Below are 26,828 nucleotides of genomic sequence, written 5' to 3'. Positions count from 1 at the left end.
TCCAGTAGCCATGGCTACAATCTCCACAAGGTAAGCGTGGAATGTGCTTCTGGCCTTCACCTGCTGCACTGCTCCCTCAGGCCTCTCCCCCCTCCCTTCTTATGGCAACTCGAAAACAGGCATAGGAATGATTTACGAGTTGACACCAAGAACGTCCCACACCCATTTGCACTATTCAGGCCACTGGAGGGCAGAGATAAGCCTCCGAGCGGCCTCACGGAAAGAGCACTAACGACCAGAGGATTGCAAGCAATATAAATCCTTACATCCTCCACCATTCAGTGAGAACTGAGGAAGCTTCTTGGACGGGAAGTGAAAGGTCTCCAAGGAAAAGCAAAGTCCAGAGGCCTTTTGAAAAAGCACCTTTCAGACAACCATGACCTGGATGACTTGAGAACCTCCACCGAGACTTCCAGAAACAGTTTTGCAAAGAAAACAGACCCTTTCCAATCAAAGAGATCCAAATTTGGAACAATTTGCAATCCGCTAGTGTGTGTTTTGAACGGAAGGCACAACACCCGGTTCATTTTCCCAGTAGATCAGTGGTTCGCAGTGTGACCTGCACCCTCCTTGCACACTGTTTTTCAGGTGAAGAAAGAGGTTGCACCTGTGAAAATAATACAAGACCGACTGTACAAATTTGGTGCCTTTTGTTCAAGAGGCCCCTACCTGGCTGGGAGAGAAGGGCAGTCGCGTGTCCTAGAGCGACCCCAGTCTAGGGAGGACGGAGGGAGGAAACGGCAAAGAATGATCTGGCTTCTGGCCCCACATTCAACCAAGAAACGGGTGTGAAAAAAAGGCTGACAAAAGCCATTTCCTCTCCAGCCAGCCTTGTGAGGTAGTCCAGGCAGGAAACATGATTGGGTGCCTAATTCTACTTTATTTTCAGGTTACTGAACAGAATCTTGCAAGTTGGAAAAACACATTTCTCCCCCAAATCCTGAGAAAGGCTCGTACTTCTGACCCTGTACGGGTAAACCCTCAACGTACGAACACAGCGGAGCCCGAAATTTCTGTTGCTAAGTGAGGTTTTGCCCCATTTTGTGACTTTTTGTGCCACTGTTGTTAAGGGCATCCCTGCCGTTGTTAAGTTAGTCACACACTGTTGTTAAGTGATTTCTCTGGTTTCTCTCTCTCTCTTTCACACACACACACACTGGGACATTGTGGCTGTCATAAATATGAACCAGAATCCAAATCTTGTTGGGATGCTATCCTGGTCATTAAGTGTGAAAAGCAGCTTCCCCCTCCACTGCCCTTGTAATTTTGGTCACTAAACGAATGGTTGTAAGTCAAGGACCCTCTGCAAACGGAGGCTGTTCTGGTTGTTTTCTGCATCGCTCCACCTCGACGTGAGAAACTGGAGAGAGAGAGAACCATCGCAGTTCTGCGTCCGCTGCACTGAATTTCCAAGAACGCCGCTTCCCTCTGGCCAAACTCTCCAGCCGGTCATGCGTTAAGAAACAGCCATCACCCAAATGCCACGAAATGCCCCATCTGGACTCCGTGAGGGACAGTATCAGGACAGGCAGATAGGGGTTGAGCTGGAAAGTGGAGCTGGAAGTTGGAAGTCGTTCCTTTTTCTCTCTCTCTCTCTCTCCCTTTTCCTCTTCACTTCTTCCCTCCTTCTTCTCCTTCCCCCAACCTGCTCAGTCAGGAAACCCTACAGCATTTCAGACATAAGGTTGGTCCAGTCTCTTCTTAAAAGCTTCCAGCGTTGGAGCGTTCACAACTTCTAGAGACAAATCGTTCCGCTGATTAATAGTTCTCACTGTCAGGAAATCCCTCCTTAATTCTACGTTGCTTCTCTCCTTTGTTCGTTTCCCTCCGTTGCTTCTTGTCCTGCCTTCTGAAGGTGCTTTGGAGAATAGCTTGACTCCCTCTTCTTTGGGGCAGCCCCTCAGATACTGGAAGGCTGCTATCATGTCCCCCTCTGGTCCTTCTTTTCATCAAACTAGACGTAACCAATTCTGTAACCGCTCTTCAGATGTTTTAGCCTCCAGTCCCCCAGTCACCTTTGTGGCTCTTCTCTGCACTCTTTTTAGAGCCTCAACAACTTTTTTACATCATGACGACCAAAACTGGGCACAATATCCCAAGTGTGATCTTTCCAAGGCCTCATAAAGCGATGCTAACACTTCCCTTGATCTTGATTCTCTCTCTCTGTTAACGCAGCCTAGGATTACGTTGCCTTTTTTGGGGTGGCCGCAGCACCCGGCGGGCTCATACTTACGGTGATCCATTAGGGCATCTAGATCCCTTCAATAAAGTTCAATAAAAAGCAATTTAAAAAATATTGAGTCAGGCCAGGGTTCTGAAAACAAATGCAAGAAAATTACTGTGTGGTTAAGCATCTTTGCAGCTTTTTCCCGGCACTAACAACCTGACCCCCTGACCTGTTGTTAACCACCTCAGTAGCATCTCCTCCCACCGATTCAAGAGACAACTCAGGTTGTTAAAACGGATTAGGTTTCCAACTCCTCTGAGACCGATCTTTCAAAGAGAAAAAAAGAAAAACAGCTTGAGAGAAATGCTGGCTTTGTAAATAAAATCCGTTTGGCAAATGGCCCCCTTCTCCAGCAGGGCTTCGGCTGGCCGGGTCCATCAGAACACGGGGAGGGCCAGGACCGTCTCCAACGGACCCCCTCTGATTTATGTCTCAATTTAATTAAAATAAAACGCCTGGCGTGCAGTCACTGTCGCGACTTCCCGACCCCGGCCTGCCGTTTAATCATTTGATCACCTTGAAAATGGCCGTGACGTTTCGGATGGGCTTCGTTCAGTGAGGAAGAAAGCAATTTTAGAAGTTTATCTTCTCTCGGCTGTTAAATTTCCTTTCAACCAGGACTCCCTTATCCACGAAAAGCAGCACGCTTGGATTAGCCACGAAGAAACAGACGGTAGCCTCCAATAACGACAATAAGGCCTGTCCCTTTAGGGATTTTTCACTCCTCCTAGAATCATACAACCTAAGCTGGAAGGGATCTTGGAGGTCTTCTAGTCCAACCCCCTGCCCAAGTTAGGAGTCCTGATTTCACACACACACACACCCAGACAAATGGTTGCGCAATCTTTCCTTGAAAGCCTCCAGCGATGTCGCTGGATCCGCAACTAACTCCAACAGGCAACTTGATCCCCTGTTCTCACCATCAGGAATTTCCTTCTTAGTTCCAGGTTGGACGTTCCTCCGAGGAGCTTCCATCCCCTCAGGTCCCCCGGAGAAGAGTTGGACCTCCTCCCCCTTCCCCGCGACGGCCCCTCGAGTATTGGAAGATGGCTACCATGTCACCCTTACGCCTGATCTGGTTGGAAAATTGTAGGTGGAGCCATAGACCAGGAAGGGGATAAGAAGTTGGAAGTCTCCAAGGTCCTGAAATCTATGGTCCTTCTTTGGATGGGCAGATAACTCCCACAATTCTCCAGTCTACAATGGCCACTGATGAGTCGAAGCTCCAAATAGAGGGAGAGGATGGGGAGGTTATCCATCCCATATTATTCAGGATGTACAGAAAATTACGGAGTTTTCCTCACCGAATGCTCATCTGCATTCAGCAACCGATACATCACCATCTTTTAACGGCCCTTTTACCCCTTGCAGGGCTCCTGGGCAGCTGAACGGAGCTAGCAGAGTGTTTTAATGGCCAGATGCCCTCCCTGTCGCCAACGCGGAGTTTTGTTCAGCAGGTAGGTTCTCATTGTGCTCAGAGAGAGAAATACCTGGCTCTACCTAGGATCGAACTCACAGCCTCCTGATTGTGAGGCGAGAGCTCCACCCCTAGGCACACCGCACCACTCCCATTCAACCACTGATACGACGAGGTAAATCCCCAGGGTGCTTTTTCAAAAGGCAATTTGGCTTTCTTTTGTTTCCTCTTTGAATATATTTCGCTTCTCACCCAAGAAGCTTCTTCGGTTCTGGCTGAACAGTGGAGAATGGAAAGATCTGTATCCCTTGCAGTCATCTGGTTGTTGGTGCTCTTTCTGAGGGTCGTTGAGGCTGCTCTGAGGGCAGAGATAAACCTCCAAGTGGCCTCAGCGACTCTCAAAAAGAGCGCGAATGACTAGATGGCGGCAAGAAATCCTTCCATCCTCCACCGTTCAGTCAGAACCGAAGAAGCTTCTCAGATGAGAAGCGAAAGGTTTAACGTTCGCTTAACGGCCGCCATGTTTGCTTAATGACAGTGGCATTCGCTTAACGGCTGCTGCAAAAGAGGTCATAAAGTCAGGCGGGGGTCACGGGATGATCTGTTTAATGACGGCCACGACTTACAACCGTATTCCCAGGCTCAATAACACGTCGTTGAGTGGAAGACCCCTCAACTAACTCACCTTGTTCACCGCCTTCTCGGGGGATTTCACCACGACGTCAGGCTGCTTTCCCTTCTTCGACGGCGTCCTTTTTATTTTGGGCGAGTGGAACTTGTCCTTCAGCTTCATGGTGAAGGAAGAGAGGTGAGACCGCTGAGAATCTAGCCAACAAAAACGAGAACAGAAGCACGGTTAAATACATTGCAGCAGACAACCCACGAGCCGTTGCACGAATAAGCCAGGATGTGCCTGACATCTGGGAGCATCAGGGTTAACAAACCTGATTTGCCAGGTGCTGAAATGCATCCAAGGCAACTGTTTAAAGTAGCTGCTTCCTCTCCTAAAGGTGCCTTTTCTTTCCCAAAAGGCAACTGATCTTTCTGGTTTTTCTTTGAAGACCTTTTACTTCTCACCTGAGAAGCGTCTTCGGTTCTGAACGGATGGAAGGACAAGCAGGAGACCCTACACCGTTTCTGACCATTGGCAGTCCAATTACTATTGGGCTCTCCCCTAACTCTTCCAGAAGTGAGTTTCCAACACACACATACACACACACACACACACACACACACACACACACACACACACGTGCACGTGTGTCTCTGGCACGCATGGACGGAAACCTTGCTAATTGTGTCTGTTTGGCTAAAGGCTGGGAGCCTTTGCCCAGCTGCCTTTAAACCACCTCCAACAGTTGAGTCACAGCCTTCGCGGAGGATCTAAAGTTTGTTTTGCCCTGAGCCAACACGTCCTTGACTTCTGACGAAAGGCGGGTGGGTGGGTGAGTAGGAAAATCAGCTGGTGATTTCCAGAGACGAGGACTGGGGGCCGTGGGAGGTGGAAGTGAGGGGGAGAGAGAGAGAGAGAGAGAAGGGATTCGAAGCGGTTTGCCTCCTGACTGCTACCATCCATCATTCCTGGCTAACAGGATGGTGTCTGGTCGGGTACAAGTCTGTGGAATCCTTCCAGTGAAGTAAGTTATGCCAGAACATTACGCCTCTTGGAGGGAGGTTGCTGGGAAGTCACTGGATGAATTAGCGGCACAAATGAAAGGGAGGGAGGGAGGGAAAGGAGAAAGGGAAAGAGAGAGAGAGAGAAGGATCGGAGGAGGAAGAAGGGAGGAAGGAAAGGGAAAATGAGGAAAAAAGAAAGAAGGGAAGGGAAAGAAGGAAGGGTGAGAGAAAGGGAAAGAAAGCAAAGAGAGAAATAAGGAGAGGGAGGGAGGAAAGGAAGGGGAAAACAAGGAAAGAGAAAGGGAAGGAAAAAGGAAGGAGACAAAAGGAGAAAAGGAAAGAAACTAGAGAGAAAGAAAGAAGAGAGAAATCGGAGAAACAGGAAGGAAGGAAGGAAGGAAGGAAGGAAGGAAGGAAGGAAGGAAGGAAGGAAGGAAGGAAGGAAGGAAGATAAACACACACACACCCTAAGGGTTAAGGTTTGAATAAATAATAAATTGTCTTGGCTGGCAATCCCATTGATTTCTGAAATTTATACATAGCTTCCCGTTTCAAAAGGCCCCTGAGAACATTTAAAGAAGAAAATTGACAAACTGTGGATCGGGAGTACAAACCGAATGAATTTGTCAAAACGACAACAGTTCTTTTCACCTCTTTGGCCAAAAGAGGACACTCTACAGGATAGTCCTTGGCTTACGACCACAATTGAGCCTAAAATTTAAGTGGCTAAATGAGATTATTTGTTTATTGAATTTTGCCCCGTTCTACCACCTTTTCTTGCCACCGTTGTTAAGTCAATCCCTGCAGTTGTCCAGTGGGTCACATGGTTGTTAAATGAACCCGGCTTTCCCCATTTGACTTGGTCGCTAAAGGAGATGGGGATTTTGCAACCATCATAAACCATGAGTCAGTTGCCAAGCATCTGAATTATGATCATGTGACGCTATTTTCAGGGCCGTTGTAACTTTGAGCAGTCATTAAATGAACCATCACAATCAGCTGGGTTGTTTCACCATCATTTAGATTTATTGATTCCTCAGACGTGTTTCTACAGCTTTCCCAACTCCGGTTGCCGCCATATATTACGAAAAAAGAACATTCTGGAAAGGGTTTGCATTCCTCCCGCCACCCTCTTTTGTGGCGAGGAGGTTGGTTGACTTTCAAAGAAACCTTTCAAATGAAAACATCGAACTTTGAGGCTCTGTAGCGTAGATGGTTGTATGGATTTCCTGCCTGGAATTAATAGGAAATTATACAGTCAGATGAGGAGAATGAGGTTCTGGAGAACACAGGGAGGTCAATTGGATTGTCCATCTCGGCCTTTTGAAGGGCTGGACGACCCGTTGGAAATTGTCTCTGCTGCTCGAGGGGACGTGTGACCAACCTCATTAGAAGTCCTACTTTGACTACTGAAGCTGGGAAGGCTAATCTGGGAGGTCAGCGAGGAAAAAAGTCCCCGGAGAAGGCAGCCAGGGGCTACGGAATCAAGATCGATTTGAAAGAAATATGGAAGAGAACGGACAAGAAACAACGGACAATGGAAGCTCATCAGAGGGACGTCCAACTTCAAAATAAGGTGAAACTTCCTGAGAGTGAAAACTAATAATCAGTGGAACTGCTGGACTCCAGAAGTTGTGGCTGCTCCAACACTGGAAGGTTTTAATAAGAGACTGGACAGCCCTTTGTTTGGGATACTATCAGGAGACCTGCCTTGGGCCGCGAGTTGGACTAGAAGACCTCAAAGGTCCCTTCCAGCCCTGTGATCTCTTGAAATGTGTTCGGGAAGGGAAGAAGGAAGGAAAGGAAGGAGGAAGGGAGGAAAGAAGGGAAGGAAGGAAGGAGAGGAAAGGATGAAGGGATGGGGAAAAGAAGGAAGGAAGAGAAGGGAGGGGGGAAGGAAAGGAAAGGAAAGGAAGAAAGGAAGAGGAGGAAGGAAAGGAATGAAGGAAGGAAAGAAGGAAAGGAAGGAAGGAAGGAAGAGAAGGAAAGGAAAGGAAGGAGGGAGGAAAAGAAGGAAGGAAAGGAAAGGAAGGAAGGAAGGAAAGGAAGGAAGGAAAGGAAGGAAGGAAGGCCGTTGAAAGATATGGAAAAGAAGTCAAACAAGCGACTGAAACCAGGAATGCTTTGCCTGAAGACATGAAGATGGACCTAGAGATGTGATCACGGTGTCAACACCTGAAGGGCCACCTGCAGCTCGGGAGAGAAACCAGGCTGACGGATAACCTCAGGCTCTCGAACGAACGGCAGGACTCCCAAGTGCGTCCTCTGGGGAAGCCTGGCTGAGGAGCCTCTCTGTAAACCACAGAAGGTGACGCAGGTACTGAAGAATGCAGGGCCTCCAGGGGTTTGGAGGACAAGCACCAGCTTGAAGAGACACACCCTCCCAAAAAGTAGAATAGGAGCGCCTGGAGCTCATCCTTCTTTAGAATCTGGGCCTGGCTGGTCTAGGGAAGAGAAGGACCAGCGGAGACAGGAGGGCACCTTCCAATATTTGAGGGGCTGCCCCAGAGGAGGAAGAGGAAGAGGTCAAGCTATTCTCCAAAGCACCTGAAGGCCAGACAAGAAACAATGGATGGAAACTGATCCAGGAGAGATTCAACCTGGAAATAAGGAGGAATTTTCCGACCGTGAGAACAATCAACCGAAGTTGCCTTTAGAGGTTGTGGGAGCTTCATCCCTGGAAGGTTTCAAGAAGAGACTGGACTGCCCTCTGTCAGAAATGGTGTAGGGTCTCCTGCTTGGGCGGGGGCAGGGGGGGTTGGACTGGATGACCTACAAGGTCCCTTCCAGCTCTTGTTATTCTGTGAAGAATCTGCCTGGATCCCCCCGAGATGGAGGGAAAGCAGAGGGAAGAACGAACTGGATCCCCTCCTCCCCTTTGGAGACCCCTCCTCTTTGTCTTGGAGAACAAAACCTTGGTGTCACGATCTGGGATTTTCTATAACTGTTTACCTGTCGCCGAGGCAACGGGGGTGAGGTCATCGGTCCCTTTCAGTGGAAAAACACATGAGGGGGAGGGGAGGGGGGAGGAGCGGCTCTGGAGATCTCAGTCCCACCCAGGAGGTCCACAAGAATCCCGATTATTGCCCCGTTGAAGGAAGCGCTGAAGTTTCAGGAAAGTTTAAGGAAGGGTCTCCAACCTTGGCAACTTTTAAGACTTGTGGACTTCAACTCCCAGCAAACCTGGCTGAGGAATTCTGGGAGTTGAAGTCCACAAGTCTTAAAAGTTGCCAAGGTTGGAGACTCCTGGTTTGAGGGACGTCGTGGCTCAGGGGCTAAGACGCTGAGCTTGTCAATCAGAAAGGTTGGCAGTTTGGCGGTTCGAATCCCCAGCGCTGTGTCACGGAGTGAGCTCCCATTCCTTGTCCCAGTAGCTTCTAGCAGCAACCTAGCCGTTTGAGAGCAGGTAAAAATGCAGGTAGAAAAATAGGGACCCCCTTTGGTGGGAAGGGAAGAACATTCGGTGCACCTTCTGGTGTTTAGTAGTCATGGACCACAGAGGCGTCTTCTTCGGCTTTGGAATGGAACTGAGCACCGCTGAACAAGAGGATTTGGTCACCGGATCTTAGCACATTCCTATCCACAGTCCTGTACAATTGAGCCCAAAATGTCTGGCCATGAGGGTTTGTTGGCACTCCTGTTAGGCTAGAACAATCCAGGCATGGTTAAGACTGATTTTAAGCCTACGGTAAGGAGGCAGTCTATGATTTACTGCTGGGTTACCATCTCTCTCCACTGAGTGTGGTTGAACATTAAATCACTCCTGATGGGACACAGCACAGCTCACCCTCTAAGGAAGTTGTCTGTTGTCTCTACTCTGGATGTGGCGCCTTCCCCTTTTGGGGTGGCCTGCTTGGAACTGGGAGGAGGAGGAGGAGGAGGAAGAGGAGAGTAACTCTTCTAAGCTTGTAAGTAGACTTCTTTGGTTGCCCAAGAGTTATGACTCCTGCCAATGTGAGTCACTCAAATAAGAAAACCAGGAGAAGACCTCCCCATTAATATACCACTAACAATAAGCGTGTTCCTGGTGAAGGAGCAAAGAAGAGAAGACACAATAGCTGTCTTCAACCATCTAAAAGATTGTCATGGAGAAGACAGGGTAGAATTGTTCAACGTCACTGGAAAAAAAACAGGAGGAGCTTCAATAACAAGGAGGCCCATTTGGGTGGAACATCTGGAGAAGTTACTTCTGTTCATCAATGGAACAGACTCTACTAGAAGAGGGTGGACCTTCTTTTTTGCTAGTGGCACTTCAACTGAAGCTGAGTGGCATCTGTCAATGATACTGTAATAGCCAATTCTTGAATCTGGCAGGGAGATCAGGGGTCCCCAAACTTGGCAACTTGAAGACTTGTGGACTTCAACTCCCAGAATTCCCCAGCCAGAGTTGAAGTCCACACCTCTTAAACTACCCAAGTTTAAACAGGATGGCCCAAGACGGCTTCCAAGCTACGCCCCAACCCTTCCGTTGCAACATCCTTCCAAAGTTATATATTTTTTCTCTCTGATTTCTCCGCTCCGTGGGCTAAAATAAACGACAGTCTGTGGCAATCTTGTGATCTCCAGACGGTCCAGCCACCCATTAGCAATCTGAGTAATGCTTTCTTTGGAAGCAAAGTTAGCAGACGTTAACCAACACACAAAAAAACAAATTATTAAATTGAAAACCAGGCGGGAAGGACTCGGTAAAAAAAAAACTCTGTAAAGTGGGAGCATGCCGTCCTCAGGTTAAAAGCATCCGTGGATCTAGGCACAGAGGTCATTGTATTTGGAACTGAGAAGGATTTAAATCAAATTCAGACATAAAGCCAAGATATCTCTTCTCCGAGATCATAAAAATCCATGCTGCAGATCCCAAGACATGTGCACCAAGACAAATTCCTTGTGTTTCTAATCACACTTGGCTAATAAAGTATTCATTCATTCATTCGTTCATTCATTCATTCATTCAAAACGTTCCCTTACGCACCTGGTCCTTGATTTGCAACTGTCCATTTAGTGACCATTGGATATTACAAGGACACTGAAAGAAGCAACTTATGAAGGTTCTTTTCACACTTTAAGAAAAATGGTCAGGGGATCAAAATTGGGACGCTTGCTAACTTAAAAAAACTGCAGGGATTTACCAAACCACCACAGCTGTAAAATGGGGGCAGAGCTCACTTAACAAATGGTTCACTTAGGCACAGAAATGGGGGGAGGGGCTCAATTGTGGTGGTAAGTCGAGGACTACCTGTATAATTTCCCAAAGGAAAACTTAGGTTTGTTTTCCCATCTGATCAAAGCTAAGCTGTCTTTTTCTATTGCAAACAATCGACCAGCCTTTTAATGTTTTTAAAACTCTATGATGCTTAGCCAGGTTTGTGATGAATGAAATGAATGAATGAATGAATGAATGAAAAGATAAACCATAAATCTCTACGATCACTGAGCTTTCGAGTTCAGGAAAAGGTTCATTTTAAATCTGCATCCACCCCATAAATTAGTCCCATATTTATCTGGATTCATTCTATTCTCCTTGCCAAATGAGAATTGATTTTTGAGAAATCAATTTAGCCTTTATTTTTTTTCCTGGCGAGAAGTTTTATCTTTGTCTGCTTTTTAGTCCTCAACTTCCAGCCAAAACTGAGCTCAACATTTTTGTTGTTTTGCAAGACAAGAGAGACAACTTATCCTTAAGAAATAATTCTTCGCCTCCAATGCACAAAACAACCCCAAAAGAAGACAGCTGTTGTGTGTCACTGCCAACCAGTCAAGGAGAGAGCCACTTCCGTTTGATGCTAAGGATTCTCTCTCTCTCTCTCTCTCCTTTGCTTCCATTCAACTCCAACTCAGAGAAGCCAGCTGTTTCAGGCAAAAATCTGAAAGAGCTTCCAACTTCTTAAAAATAACACAATGCAAAGTTGTGGTTTTAGGGGTTGAGGCAACGCCCTCCGCTTAAAACAATTCCCCCACCACCCGGTTTAGAGTTCTCTCACTGCCTCTCCCTTTGGAGAACCCTGACCCGCCCTGGCTACGTCTGGGGATCTCAATAAACAGCCACCGAAGAATAAAAGAAAAGGAAATGTTTGGGAAAGATTTCCCAGGCTGAGAAGACATCCTGAAAGCTCTCCAACCTGACTCCTATTTTTCCGGAGAAGAAAAAACAACTTCCTCGCCTTAGCAGTCAGGAGAAATTTCCTGCCCTTCATCTGTGGAACGGGCTTCCCTGCAGAAGTTGTGGCTGCTCCAATCACTGGAGGTTTTCCATAAGAGACTGTCCAAAATGCTATAGGGTCCCCTGCTTGGACAGAGTGTTGGGCTAGAACACCCCCAAATCACGGATAAACGACTCCACCACGCTCTGAAAGAACGCAAATTGACCAGCTGTCTGCAAGGAGCATCAATCCTTCCGTCCCCCAGCCTCCAGTCAGAGTTGAAGAAGCTTCTTGGATGAGAAGCAAAAGGTCTTCAAGAAAAAACCCAGTTGCCTCTTGGGAAAAAAGCATCTTTGGGACCCAGATGACCGAAGGATCTCCATTGGCACTTGTCCAAATGTGTTCTTTTGTGGTCAATGTGGAAAGTTACAGCCCATAATACCCCCAAATGTCAACAACTAGGTGGATCGAGTGAAAACAGTGGAAAGCAGAAAGCAAGCAGCTCTTACAGAACCAAATTTATATATATATATATATAGCTTTATATATAGCTTTTTTTTTTTTTATTTTATATATACCTAGAAGTCAACAGTTTCTGGTTTGTAGCCTGGTGCCGTAACCATTAGACAAAACCGACTCCTTTATGACTTTGCACCAATTATTCTGGTAGAAAGAGTCAGTTTTGTCTAGTGGTTATGGCATCAGACTACAAACCAGAAACCGTTGAGTTCTGGTCACTATGAAAGCTGGCAGGGTGACTTTGGGCCGACCACCAGGAGACGGTGAGTTCTAGTCTCACCTTGGCATTAATGCCCCGTTTGCCCACAGCTTGGGAATTGGGTGTGCCCTTCAGTGACAGAGGACAACCTCTCTGACTTATTCATTTGGCACCTTTGTGACCCACGTGGCAGGAAACACTTTGCTGACATTCCCACCCTCCGTTGCTAAAAAGAAAAAGAAAAAACACGTCTATTTTGGGCTGCAGATGTCTCATTGTTTGATGCAGCGTAAGCTTTTCCCGACACTTCATTTTTCATTTTACGGCTGTTCTTTCCACCACTGTTAAGCGAATCGCTGCACTTGTTAAATTAGTAACCCGGTTCTATTAAAACGAACCCAGCTTCCCAACATCGACTTCGTCAGAAGGCTGCAAAAACCTGACCTCCTCACATGAGTGTCGCCTCCGATGACAGATCTTGTTCCGTTTTCCAAGCATCACTGCAAACATTGTTAACTGCTGATCCCTTAGTCACCCCTTTCCCTTCCTCCCACCGTTCTTATAAACTCACGAACCATTTGCCACTACGGGGATGGCCTCAGGGGAGCCCAGAACTGATGCTGCCAAGAGAGACGTCGCCGAGCTAAGCGAGCTCTGCTCTGCTTTGCAGCTTTCCTCGACCCGTTTGGTAAAGGGAATCCCTACTACGGTTCTTCAGTCCAACACGTGGTTGGTTGTTAAGTCAATCTGGCTTCCCAGGAGACCGCACCCCATCATAAATACCAACCAGTGGCCAAGCATCCGAATTTTGATCGGGTGAAACGCGGGGGGATGCTGCAACGGTCACAAGCATGAAAAGAGGTCGTAAGTCCCCTTTTCCAGGGACGTTGCAAGTTTGAACGGTCATTAAGGTTCGTTGGTCAAAAGGGCCCAGCAGAGACGATACTACCTGAGACTTCTCAGAAAACAACAACTGACTGGAAAACTGCTGGTGACCTTCTCCCGCTGCACCAGAGAGAGTATCTTAACTCACTGCACCTCTGTATGGTTTGCCAATTGCACAGGGGCAGATAGGATGGTGCTCCAGAGGGTTAAGGTCATTGCCCAGGGGATCATGGGTTGCCCTCTCCCCTCTTTAGAAGAGCTTTAGAGCTCCCACTGCCTTAAGAAAGTTCAAAACATCCTCAAAGATCCATCTCATCCTGGGCTCCCCTTTTTTTTTGTTGAACTACTACCATCAGGTACAGGACAATAATAAAAACAAGGATAAATAGGCTGAAAAAACGGCTTTTATCCCAGGTCAGTAGCTCAGTAGAGTTCTACTGCATAGTGCAATATTAATGCAATATCAGGGGTTTTCCATTCAGTGTATAACCATGTGAAGGTTGTGTGTTTGTGTTTATTTTCATAGTCATAATGTACCCCGAAGATGGCATTTAGTTTTGTTGTACGAGGTGCAATGACAATCAAGTAAACTAAGCTAAAAGTGAGCTCTGGTTAAGCCGAGGGATACTTGTATACAGATACTAACCCGCATAAGGTGGTTGGAGAGATGTAGTTATAGATATGATTTGGATAAATAAAAAGAGCCCTCGGGTGCATCGCAAGAAAGACACTTCACAGTCTGGCCGCTTCGTGGAATGTTTGCTCGGCCTCGCTGCTGGCAATCCAACAAATAGTCTCTTTTTAAATTCTTGGGTGGAATTCGGCTGCTACTGAAAATTTGGCTTCCCTCGACTCCCAAAGCAGAAAAAATAAATAAATTCCAGGAATGATGAAGTGAAGACGGGGCTTCTGAAAGCCTAGGGCTTCCCATGCAAACGATGGAGATTACAGAATTATGGAAGGACAGAGTTGGAAGGGACCACGGAGGTCTTCTAGTCCAACCCCCTTGCTCAATCAGGAAGACCCTGTGCCATTCTGGACCAATGGATGTCCGGTCTCTTCTTAAGAACCTCCGGTGACGGAGAACCTGCAACATCTGCAGGCAATTCAGTTGTGTTTAATCGTTCTCACTGTCAGGGAATTTCGACTTAATTCTAGCTTGGATTTCTCTGGAATGATCTTCCATCCGTTGCTTCTTCTCTTGCCTTCAGGTACTTTGGAGGACACATCGTCCGTCCCCCGCCGCTTCTGTGTGGCAGCCCCTCAAATATTGGAAGACTGCTACCGTGTCACCCCTAGTCCTTCTCTTAGACAAACAAAGGTTTCCAGAAACAAGAAGGGAGGAGACGACTTTAGGTGTGAATTTTCTCAGAGAAGGCCCCTAAATGCTACATTCGCACAAATGAGTCTTTCATTTGAATCTTGGTTCCCTTGGTATGTCTTTGGGAGTCTGGCTCAGCCCAGACTTCTGGCGTTGTTGTTGTCGTCATAAGATATTGGATGGTGTTTTAATTTAATTTAATGTCATTTGATTTGTATCCTGCCTTTATTATTTTTACACGTAATTTAAGGGAGCCAACGGGAGATTTGCCTTCCTCTATCCCTGAAGGAGTGACATCGGAAAGCACAGCTTGGATTTCTGTCTGGGAAGAACGTAAATTCCAGCGCTTCACGTTTTCCAATTCAAACCGAGAGCTCCAAACTCATCCAGCCGATCAATGTACTGCTTTGTGGGTGGAAAGGAACAGAGCGCCTCCTTTAAAAACACTCAAAACCCCCAAAAGCATTGCAGTAGCAAAAATAAAATAAAAAAATTCCAATTTCAGGATAACAAAAACTTTCTCTACTCGGGATATACCAATCTTTATTTTTGAGAGAAGGAGACGGGGAGAGGGAGAGACAGACAGACGGACAGACAGATACAGAGAATCAGAGAGAGGGAAGGAGGATGAGATAAAGAGAAAGAAAAAGAGAAACAGAAAAAGAGAAAGAGAGAGAAAAGAGAAAAAGAAAGAGAGGGAGAGAGAAGAGGGAGAGAGAGAAAAAGAGAAAAGAGAAAGAGAAAGAAAGAGGGAGGCTTAAACCCCTCTTCTCTGTGACCTAGAATCCAAAGGACTGTCCACACCCAGATAATAAATTTAGAAATTGTTTCCAATTTCAGCTTTTTGCTTAAGGCTTTGCTCAGCTGTTTTGCATTCCGGCATGGCTCCAGCTGTTTTCTTCCACAACTTCCCCCAGCTCAAAACTGGCCTTTCCATCCCCTACCCTGGGAAGCACTCAAAGTGTCACCTCCTTGGGCCCATAACTTACTACGCAGAGGAGAAGGTGTGGATGCCCGCGTGTTTCGAGATTCTCTCCCCGGGATTTTTCTACACCGGCTGACCTCGTTTGTGGGATTCAGCCACAGAAGAACTAAATCGTTCCTGGCTTCCCTGGGCAGCATAAGCCAGGATGGCTCATTTTGCAAAAAAAAATAGAGACTGGGACGGAGAGCGGAAAATAGATAATCCCTCATTGACTCGGTGCCCTTTGAATGAGCCACACGGTTGTCCTTGCATGTCCACATGGGAAACTGAGCATTGCATCCTTGGACTATGGCAGCTCCTTTTGGATGCCACACTGCAAAAAAGAGGCTGAGACTCTGGGAAGAATGCAGAGAAGAACAACCAGGATGATGAAGGGACTGGAGGCTGAAACATATGAAGAACGATTGCAGGAACTGGGCCTGGCTAGTCTTGGGAAGAGAAGGACCAGGGGAGGCAGGAGAGCAGCCTTCCAATATTTGAGTCCCACCCCCCAAACAAGAGGGCTGGGGCTCTGCTCTCCGTAAAAGTGGCCATTTAAGGTCTGGCAAAACTGGGATTATTTAGGTAAACCACGACAGAAGACCACCTTGTAAGATTTGGGGAGCATTTATTATTCCCGCGGTCGAGTCATCCAAATTTGGACGCTTGGCAATTGGTTCGTATTTACGATGGTCGCGGTGTCCCTCATAGGGTTGCCTCAAAGCGGGAAGCCACTTCCGTGTCCCCAATTTAACTGTTGCGGGGATTTGCTAAACAACCATGGCCACTGAAAGGTTGCAAACTCATGGAAACCAGGGCGAAACTCATGGAACAAATATCTCCGAAATCTGAGGCATGATTGTGGTCGTTAAGCGGAGGTCTGTCTCTACCCCGTCACCCTCTCTCCACCCAACCTTATCTTTATCTTGTCCTCAGCCTGTGACGCAGAGAGGTTTAAATGGTTCTACTGCTCCATCAGAGCTAAAATGGAAGGAAGGAAATAAGAAAGGAAATAAATAAAGAAGGAAGGAAGGAAGGAAGGAAGGAAGGAAGGAATTCTTTATTGACCAAATGTGATTGGACACCCAAGGAATTTGCCTTGGTGCACGTGCTCTCAGTGTACATAAAAAGAAAAGAAACATTCGTCAAGAATCAGAAGGTGCAGCTCAAAACAGGCAACATTTGTTGGGCTGGGCCATCTCTTCTTTCTGAGGAAAGCTTGGACGGGCAGAGGAGTAAGGGAGGAGTAAGTCATAAGTAGGTCATGTTGGCATTGTTTTCTGCTGATTCAATGACAGCCAGAGAGCATTTTCATCTTGGCAACAGAGAGAGGCCCCAGGGCTATGAAGAAAACGGACTGCCTTCTCTTCCATTGGGCACTTTCACGGATAGGGAACAACAGAGGAATAACAGAGCTGGGAGGGACCTCAGAGGTCTTCTAGTCCAACCTATTCTGTTTCAGACAAAGGGCTGTCCAGTCTCTTCTTAAAATCCTCCAGTGTTGGAGCAGCCACAACTTCTGGAGGCAAGCGGTTCCACAGGTGAATTGTCTTCACTGTCAGGACGTTTCTCCTTAGTTCTAGGTTGCTTCTCTCCATAGTTAGTTTCCACCCATCGTTTCTTGTCCTGCCTCTCAGGGGCTTTGGAGAATAGCTTGACTCCCTCTTCTTTGGGGCAGCCCCTCAAATACTGGAAGGCTGCTATCATGTTACCCTGAGTCCTCTTTTTTTTTTCATTTAACTAGACATAGGCAGGTCCTACAACGGATGTCAGAAGATTACAGAAAAGTATGCAGAGAAGAGCAACAAGGATGATAGAGAATCTGCAGGCTACATTGTATGATGAACAGTTGAAGGAGCTAAGTATGTCTAACAGAATGACAAGAGTTGGAAGGGCTCTTGGAGGTTATCTGGACCAACCCCGTCTTCCGGCACTCACCATCTCCTGGTGACTGGCCCAAAGCCACCCAGCTGGCTTTCATGGTACATATCCATACATATATCATACTAATGCATATGCAAATCTTATTTCTTTCTTTCCTCTCTCAGCTCTGGAATTCTGGGAGTTGAAGTCCACAAGTCTAAAACTTGCCAAGTTTAAAGACCCTCTTGGTCTAGGCACTGATCGAAAGTGAAACAAAAAGCACAATACAGTACATGGAAGCATATACACCACAACGTATAATTTCAAAAAGAAACGGCAGCCAAAGTAAAAGTAAAAGAATATCATATCATATATATGCATTCCCACGCAGGTTTGACTAACTTCATGATCCATATGCCTGAACAAACAGCTAGGTTTTTCATGTTTTCCACCTTGGCACCAATAGAACGTTAAAATTCTTCAAAGGGTATTAATGTGTGTGTGAATATAATTTCTCTGTAAGTGTATGTCGCACAGAGATTATATTCACAGATGCATGCTAGACAGAGATGCATTAAGTTTACTTTTAAATTTGTATTCTATTCAACTTCAATTAATAATCAGGGAGCCAATCTATTGAAATCATCATCATAATTTTTCTAACTGCCCACCTCACATACGTGCCTCTGGCTAGTTCCCAAAAACAAACCTCATATAAACAAAATTTAAAACAATTAAAACAATTAACCAGATTTTTTTTTAAAAAAAGCACAGGAAATTGCTAAGCTACATAAGATTAATTTCCATGCAAAGAAACACACCATCTTCACTCGAGATATACTTATATTCCTATGACTTTTTTAATTTTCAATTTTAACTATTTTATTCCAGAGTTCATTGCTTCCTATGGGAATTTAATGATAGATAGATAGATAGATAGATAGATAGATAGATAGATAGATAGACAGACAGTTTTGTTTTAATTTGTACTGCCCAAAATTGGTCTAGGAGCATGATGGCCTGTTTAAAAATTTGACAAAGAAATTAAAAATATATCAATACATAATGCACTGACATACATAACATATGCTTGTGCTTCCTACACTAGAGACTCCATTGTGTGCACATGAACCTCTACGTATGTGAGCTTCACACATATGTGCAAATGAAGTTTGTGAAGGGATATCTAATAAACATTATACTAGGCGCATAAATTATACAGGATAGATACTCGCCATATACATGCAGTGATATCCACACAGGTACTCAGGTCTATACATTTCACATACCTTATGGAGTGTTGTTTTTTTTAATTAAACATTTGTACTTGAATGGTCGTCAACAAAGGCCCAATAATAGTATTTTTTTCGAATGCTTTTGAGATAAAATTTGCCTCCCTTGTGGGAATTACTTTGTTGCAGTGAGTGCAATCTTGTTTCAAATTCCAAATATTATTTAGGAAAGAGAGCAGAGAGAGGAAAGGAAACAATTGGATGTGTAACAATTATTGCACAAACACACACATGTATCTATTATATACATATATGTGTGTGTGTGTGTGTGTGTGTGTGTGTGTGTATATATATATATATATATACACACACACACACACACACACACACACACATACAAATGTGTATATATGTTTATATTTGTGTGTATATATGATACATGTGTGTTTGTGCAATAACTGTTACATATAGACAGACACAGACACATAGTGTATACATACATATACATACATACATACATACATATATATGTATATGCATCCACCCACACATATTTACATTGTGTATATAGATAATATGCTGCATGTGTGCACAGATATAGATCTCTATTGTACGCGTGTAAAGGTAGAGAGCTGTATCTCCCTCCACACACACCCTCCCCGCCCACAGCCACCAGCCGAAGCAAACTCCAAACGACACGGATCTCCAGGTCGGCCACAATGCACACCCGGAAACCCACCAGAGTCCCAATCGCGGGCACCTTTTCACGGCCCGGGGCCTCCCGCGCGTGCCTTTGCACGCCCCCTCCCCTCCCCCCCCCCGGCCCCGGGCCTTCCGGCAAGGAACCCTCCCCCACCTCCTTCCCCCAACAGTCCAAACCCCTCCCCGCTTTGCAAAAAAAAAAACGGGGGAGAAGACCCTTCCCCGGGGAGCCTTGCTAAAAGTGAGCACGCGCACGCGGGGGTTGTCGGTGTGGGGGGGTCGCCCCCTGCCTCTCCCACCGCCCCCCCGTCCCCGGAGAGTCAGGGCCCCGTGCAATGCACCCCCCGCGCGTGCAATGCACCCCGGCCCGCCCTTTGCACGCGCGTCCCGGGCGCCAGGCGGGCAGGCAGCCCTTCCCTCGGCCGGTGCCCATCACCCGCGCCTGCCCGGCCGGCCTTCCGGCGGGTCCCCGACGGGCGAGGCCTGGCTCGGCTCCGGCGCGCCCAACCCACCTGCTTTCTCCACCCGGCCGGACATGGCTGGGCCGCCGCGGGCGCCGGGCTCGGGCGCTGGCGGAGCCCGGGAGGACGGGAGGCGGCCGGGCAGCTCCTCGGCGCGGCTCCGGGGCTCTGCTGGCTGCGGCGGCGGCGGCGGCTGCGGCTGCGGCGGCTCCTCCCGCCGCCGCTAAGCAGGGCCAGCCCGGCCCACAGCGCGCCCTGCTGCCCGACCGCCGCGGCTGCCGAGCCCGGCCAGAGGCGGTGGCTGGCCGCTGGAAGGGGGCCCAGGTCCCATCGGCCTCCGCCGGGCGGACTCCAGGGCCCATGTGCGGGAGAGGCGGGGTGGAGGGGCTGGGCGCTCAGTGGGGGCCTCCCCGGGGGAGGGACAGAGTTGGAAGGGACCTTGGAGGTCATCTAGTCCAACCCCCCATCCTCCTTCCTTCCTTCCACCTACCTTCCCTTTCTTCTTTTCCTTCCTTTCCTTCTTTCCTTTCCTTCCTTCCCCTCATTTCCCTCCATTTGTATCCTGCCTTTATTAGTTTTCTGAATAACTCAAGGTGACAAACATATCCAACAACCCTTCCTCCTCCTATATTCCTCACAACAACAATCCTGTGAGGTTGGGCTGAGGAAGTGACCGGCCCAAGGTTACCCAACCAACTTTCATGGCTAAAGCGGGACTAGAACTCGCAGCCTCCCGGCGATTGGCCCAAAGTTCCCCGGCTGGCTTTCAAGACTAAGGTGGGACTAGAACTCTCCCTCGCCTGCTTTCTGATCTGGTGCCTTAAGTACTAGACCAAATGTTTAAATTTCCTTTTAACCACGATTTATCCCCTATGCCAGAGTTTCAGGGTTCACGCACCGTACACAGCTAGAGCGCCCCAAACTGCAACTAAACCAGGTTACGTTTTTACACGTTGGGTGACTCAACAGGATGACCGCCTCCCCCCCAAAAAACCTCTTTGCTTCGGGGAACAATTCAACCCAGTGTCGTTTTTAAATGCCTCCACTGTCTTTCACACCGAGTTTTCCCAAACGCCTGTCAGAAAGCACCTTCGAGGAAATCTTTTGAAATGTCAAAGATTTTGATTTAAGAAAAACAAACCCTCTATTTCCTCCTCCGAATAGATTGCTCTTAATATTTCAAGTCCTCTGAATGTTTAATAATGCTGGTCCTTGCTCATTCCAACATCAAATTTAAATTTCCCTCCCCTTTTTCAATGTTTCCCCCAGCTCCCCTCCCAAGGTACGCAGCATAAAATGCAGAATACCGAGCTGGAAGGGGCCTTAGAGGTCTTCTAGCCCAACCCACCGCTTGAGCTAGAGTTCCTATGCTATAGATCAGGGGTGGCCAACCTTGGCCACTTGAAGACTTGTGCACTTCAACTCCCAGAATTCCTCAGCCAGCAAAGCTGGCTGAGGAATTCTGGGAGTTGAAGTGCACAAGTCTTCAAGTGGCCAAGGTTGGACACCCTGCTATAGATCTTGTGCCTAGAGTAGTTTGAATATTTATTTTCTTGTCCTTCCTCAATTCTTATATCATGCTTTAATTTTGCAAGGCTTTCTCTTCCTTTTTGAATTTTTCAGCCCCCCCCGCCACCAATTTCCTAGAATACAAATGGAAGATTTATTCATGTTTATTCATTTGTTTATTGATTTAAGTGGCCAAAACTGTAAGAGGCTGAAATTAAGCGGCCTCTAGTGCTTCCAGGGTGAATTTCCTTCCCTGCTCAGGGCTGGATATCAAAATGTCATTCACAAAACCCTGCTGGCCTCCTCTTGCATCCTCTGTTCCTTTTAGCCAGGTTTGTGTTCCCACAACAGACTCTCTTATTGGAAGTTCAGCTGAATTGAGAAAGGGAAGAAAACTTCAGTGTTGCATGAAGATGAGTGAAACGCTGGTCTCCAGAAGTTGTGGGCGCTCCGTTGCTGGAGGTTTGCAAGAAGAGATTGGACAGTCAATTGGTCTGAAATGGTGTAGAGCAGTGATCGCCAACCGGTGGGCTGGGGACCACTGGTGGTCCCTGAGAAAATTTTAGTGGTCCACAGAGAAATGTCCCCACCCCCCAAAGCAATTAATCCCAGTCTTTGGGACCCTGCAAGGCCTCCTGCTCCAAGAGGCTGCGCCAGCAAAGACTCATTTCTGGCGGAGTTTGGGGAGAGAAAGAAAGACTTCTGCTGCTTCTGCTGCTTTCCTTGCATGAAGCCAAAAGTCTCTCTCTGTCTCTCTCTCTCTCCCTGAGAACGGAGCTGGTGACGGTTTCCTGCCATCTCAAATAAAGAAGGATCAATCGGTAGGAAAACGGGGTGTGAGATTTTCCTGCAGACTTGTTTGGGGATTTTCCCAGGGTCTCTGATCCGCAGGATTTTAAATTACGAGTTTCGTGGTCCCCTGTGGTCCAAAAGGTTGGCGACCCCTGCTCTAAGGTCTCCTTGAGGTGGTTGGACTAGAAGATCTCCAAGGTCCCTTCCAACCCAACTATCCTGTCTTCTTCAGATGGTCTGTGTTCCTTAGGTTTGAGTTCTTCTCTCTAAGAGCAGAAAACTGCCGAATAGTCTCGTCAATTTCACTCTCCAGAAGCAGGAGTGAAATTGTGAAGAGTAACATACAGGTAACCACAACTGAGCCCAACATTCAATTTGCTAAGTGAAACATTGACTCCCTGTTACAATCCTATGAATCAAGATAAGAAGCAGGTCCTGTCTACCTTTGGCCACAAAACAAACCAACCCACCCACTATCTATCTATCTATCTATCTATCTATCTATCTATCTATCTATCTATCTATCTATCTATCTATCTATCTATCTAATTCCTGTAGCGGAACTCTAGAGGGCAATCTTGTCCAGACTATTAGAATGCTAAACAAGGATAGGGAGATCAATTGGTGTTTTGAATTCGGTGAACCCTGTTAGTATTCAGAAAGAAAAAAAATTACATCCATCACCTTGCTTGGAAACATTACATATGGAAGGGGTGCTTAACTTGGCTAACCTTTTCTCTTCAATCCTAATCACCGCAGTAGCATAAATCTCCTGCACAACTAGAGATTCGACACCAGCTTGACTTTTCTTGCCATGTCTTTTTGGGGCTAGCTTAATATAATATTTTTATATAAATCTCTATACAGGTAGTCCTTGAGTTATGATCTCAGTTCACAATCCATCACCACCTTCTCCTCTTCCTCCCTGCAAACCTCCCTCCCTTCTAGTTGCTGCAAATAAAAAAGGGGAAAAAGAGAAATGTATCTATATTTATATATATCTATATATCCATATCTACTGAATATCTATACCATCTGCATCTACACTGCATTTAGCACATAGGTATTGTACTTTCTTTTACCTATTTTATCTTGGAAATAAACCTTGTATTTCACTTCTATTTTACTTTTTACTATAGTTATAAGATCTATCTATCATCTCTCTCCCCTCCACATTAGTTCTGTCTGTCTGTCTGTCTGTCTGTCTGTCTGTCTATCTATCTATCTATCTATCTATCTATCTATCTATCTATCTATCTATCTATCTATCTATCTATCTACCCAGCTACGTACCTACCTACCTATCTATCTCATCTACTCTATCTCCTATCTATCCACTCTATCTATCCACTCTATCCTATCTACTCTATCACCTATCTACTCTATTCTATTCTATCTATCTATCTATCTATCTATCTATCTATCTATCTACCTACGTACCTACCTACCTACCTATCTATCTCATCTACTCTATCTCCTATCTATCCACTCTATCTATCCACTCTATCCTATCTACTCTATCACCTATCTACTCTATTCTATTCTATTCTATTCTATTCTATTCTATCCTATCTATCTATCTATCTATCTATCTATCTATCTACCTACCTACCTACCTATCATCTTCCTTTAAACTGTGGAGTACTTTATCCAGCTAATGAGAGGAGAAATCCCACTTTTTACTCAGACCACACCTTTTGGTCATTTCTGCCCTTACACAAGACGGCGTTGTCTTCCCCTCCTTTGGCAAGTCTGATCGCCGGACTTCAGCCCTGTCCAGGTAGGCTAAGGGAAGCGGGAAGGCCTGACCAGCAGGGGGAGAGTTCGCAGCCGGGGTGGGGCTCCATTCATTGTGCCATGTTTTCAGCTCACCATTTTCCTTTCTCCCTCGACAAAGACCATGGGAGTCAAAACAGATTTGGAGGTAGGTGTGTGTGTGTGTCTGTGTGTGTGTGTGTGTGTGTGTTTTTCCTGGAGAACTTCAGTCTCTGAAAAATGCAACTGCTGTCCAAGGGATTCCATTGTCTTGCTGAAGAATCCCCCACTGGGAGCCCCCTGGGGAGATCTTCCTCCAGGTTGGAGCGGAGGATGACTTAATTGAACCTCCTAAGGACTTGCTAGAAGTTGCATTGTCCATCCCGGCCCCCTCAAAAAAAACAGACTCTTCTAGGAGGCTGCCCACTGACATTTAGAGACAATAAACCCTGCAGGGCATGTGACCAAGTGGACTCACAACCCCCCCCAAAAACGATTGTCGGGATTAAATCGACCGTTTGTCTGGCGTGGCTAGGATGGCTTTTTTTACCTGCTGTCCAGCAAACTGTAGAACAGTTTCTAAGTCAGTTTGGGGGAAGCATTTCATATTTGCCAATGTCAATAAAAGAGAATATTTATAGTTTGGGCTTGAAATGAGGAGTTCTTGGTACCCTCTGAGCCTGGTTGTTTCCTTGCAGATGGTTCATGACCCAAACTAAGCAGCATTGTTGGTGTTTCTTTCTACAAACTCTTTATAACAGTGAGACAGTGAAAAAGTGCACGAATAATATTACCTATTCATTTGGTAATGAAATATCTGCAAGAAAACAAGATCAGAGACCCCACAGTCCTTCTCCTCCTCCTCCATTCCACATACCTCACTCCCTTCTAGCACTGATGATGTTACCTAGTTTGGTAATAAAACGTGTGCAAAAAGAAAAAAGAACCAAGCTCAGAGGGACCAAGGACTGCTCATATTTGCAAATGAATGTCCAGACTGCAGGCATGTCAGAAATTAGATCTACTTATAGAATAGAATACTTTATTGGCCAAGTGTGATTGGACATACAAGGAATTTGTCTTGGTGTAAATTACTCTCAGTGTACATAAAAGGAAAGAAACATTTGTCAAGACTCGAGAATCATCAGGTCCAACACTTATCAGGATAATCCATCACCCTATTCGGGCTTCGCGCTTGTCGGAATTCAGCCACCGGGGTGTGCAAGGCACAATTTGGGTTGTATGAACCCAGCCCATTGTGGCTTAAGCAAACCATAGTAAGAACAAAGCAGAAGTCTGGAAAAGGAAAGGCGAGCCAGTGATGTAATCTTCCGTTGAACGTTGAGCTCAAGGATTTTGGGGGCAGCAGAGGACAAGATAATTGCTATCCCCCCCCCCCTTTCTCTCTTATAATTGTATTTTTCTTTTTGGTCTTTAGAACATTAGTTCAAAAGCAAAGAGCGGAAAGAAAGAGCGGCGATTCAAATAAATAATACATAAACAACATAACCTGGGGGCAGAAGCCTAAATATTTGGGCAGAAGGCAAAAGTGTTAAAACTATAAATACTTGAAGTTATGAAAAAATAAAATCAATGCAGCCAAAAATAGCTGGCCAGTTGAATTGCCTCTAATGCTGTTCTTCATTGAAGGGCCTCTGGAGCCTTGGGAGCTGTGAATCTCGGGCAGACGTCGACTAAACGGTCCGTCCATTTTCACCTCCGGTTGCAAATTCGTTTGGTGGTGCATAGACGATGCCGGACAAGCGTGGAAAAGTCTGAGCAAATGCAACACACACATTTCAGCTGTCCGAGAGATGAAAAGGTCAGGCTTCGGATGGATGCTGTGGGGGTTTTGAGAGGGGCGACATACACACACACGCCGGTTCCTTTGATTTTGCAAACTTTACCATTCCTAACTACAAGGTGCGTTTGCAAGGCTACTCCTGGGAGTGGGTGGGGCGGCAGGAAAGGCAGGCGTGGCCTGAAGAAAAAGTGGGCGGGGCTAGGTACAAAGTGATTGTCAGGGCTCCAACAAATCCACCCCCGTTCAAATCCTACGTCTCTAGCTGCGTCTCTTAAGAGTAAAAATAAATCGATTTATTAGGAGTGGCCATGTTGGCGTTAGCTGGGTGCAGCCGATGCTAAAATACACCATTCATTTCCCCCTTGAGCCTGGTCTTCCCCTCACTCCCTGGATGTGTATTCTCCAATGGGACACATCCATAGCCAAGAGTCCTCAATCATGCTCTCCAGTAATAATCTTGCGCGCCAACAGCTTCGGCTACCAAGGTGATTATCTGAGGCATTTAAGGAATGCACTGCTTTCCCCCACTCCCTTTCTGCTGGCCACTAAAAAGACCAAAGGAGTATCTTTTTAGTAGACAGGAATTCTAATTTACATTTAATGGATGGATGGAGGGATTTGGGTGGGTGGTGGATGGATGAGCACTTAGAAGGCGTTTCCTTCTGAGCTTTTTCCCTCCATCCATTATGCAGCTCTGGGCTATGCCGTATCTTATCTGACCGTCCTCTCAAGCTACTTTAACGTAGTCTTGCAAGTCTGAAGGTACCAAATCAGTTTCGATCATCATGATCTACAAATGACATTGAGACTCTAGAAAAATGTGCCGAGAAGAGGACACAGAGATGATTAGGAGATTGGAGGCTAAAGCATAAGAAGAACGGTTGCAAGAATTGGGCATGTCTTGTTTAATGAAGAGAAGGACCAGCATTCCAATATCTCAGGGGCTGCCCCAAAGAAGAGGAGGGGGTCAAGCTAGTCTCCAAAGGACCCGAGGGAAGAAGAACAAGAAGCAACGGATGGAAACTCATCCAGGAGAGAAGCAACCTAGAACTAAGGAGGAATTTCCTCACGGTGAGGAGAATCAATCAGTGGAACGAACGTTGCCTTTAGAAGTTGTGGGTGGAGGTTTTGGAGAAGAGACTCGACCGCCATTTATCTGGAACGGAGATGGGATCTCCTGCCTGAGCAGGGGTTGGACTAGAAGACCTCCAAGGTCCCTTCCCACTCTGTTACTCTGAATTCAGCATGTTGAAGAGATGAAACTGGTGGAAGCCACTTAATGTACTTAACGTTGTCTTAGATAATGAGATTCCTTCACATCAGATTGTAAAACCAGGGCATTTGGGGATAATTAAACTCCGTTTTTCTGGCTGGAGGTGTCCCTGATAATGAAGTCACTGGAGAGTTGGAATTCCTTGACGGGT

General features: G+C 46.4%; 1 protein-coding gene across 4 annotated transcripts in view; it reads right to left on the bottom strand.

The window, feature by feature from the left end:
- RAPGEF1 (Rap guanine nucleotide exchange factor 1) overlaps nucleotides 1–19,843 on the bottom strand; it is a 46,436-nt gene extending 26,593 nt beyond the window's left edge. For 3 of the 4 annotated variants that reach the window (XM_087914349.1, XM_087914350.1, XM_026712379.2), the window contains exons 1-2: nucleotides 19,596–19,791; nucleotides 4,330–4,469 (exon numbers count right to left, since the gene is read on the bottom strand). In XM_087914349.1, coding sequence (XP_087770475.1) covers nucleotides 4,330–4,469; nucleotides 19,596–19,620 — 165 coding nt within the window. In that variant the 5' untranslated portion in view covers nucleotides 19,621–19,791. Of the gene's footprint in view, nucleotides 1–4,329; nucleotides 4,470–19,595 lie in introns of all 4 variants that reach the window. The other variant, XM_087914351.1, reaches the window with a different exon arrangement.
- Between the last annotated feature and the right edge of the window lie 6,985 nt (nucleotides 19,844–26,828).

The sequence above is a fragment of the Pseudonaja textilis genome, chromosome 17, assembly GCF_049901715.1.
Source record: "Pseudonaja textilis isolate UNSWEBS1 chromosome 17, rPseTex1.2, whole genome shotgun sequence".
Lineage (NCBI taxonomy): Eukaryota > Metazoa > Chordata > Lepidosauria > Squamata > Elapidae > Pseudonaja > Pseudonaja textilis.
The sequence above is the reverse complement of the archived record's forward strand: the minus strand, read 5'-3'. Positions and strand labels throughout refer to the sequence as shown.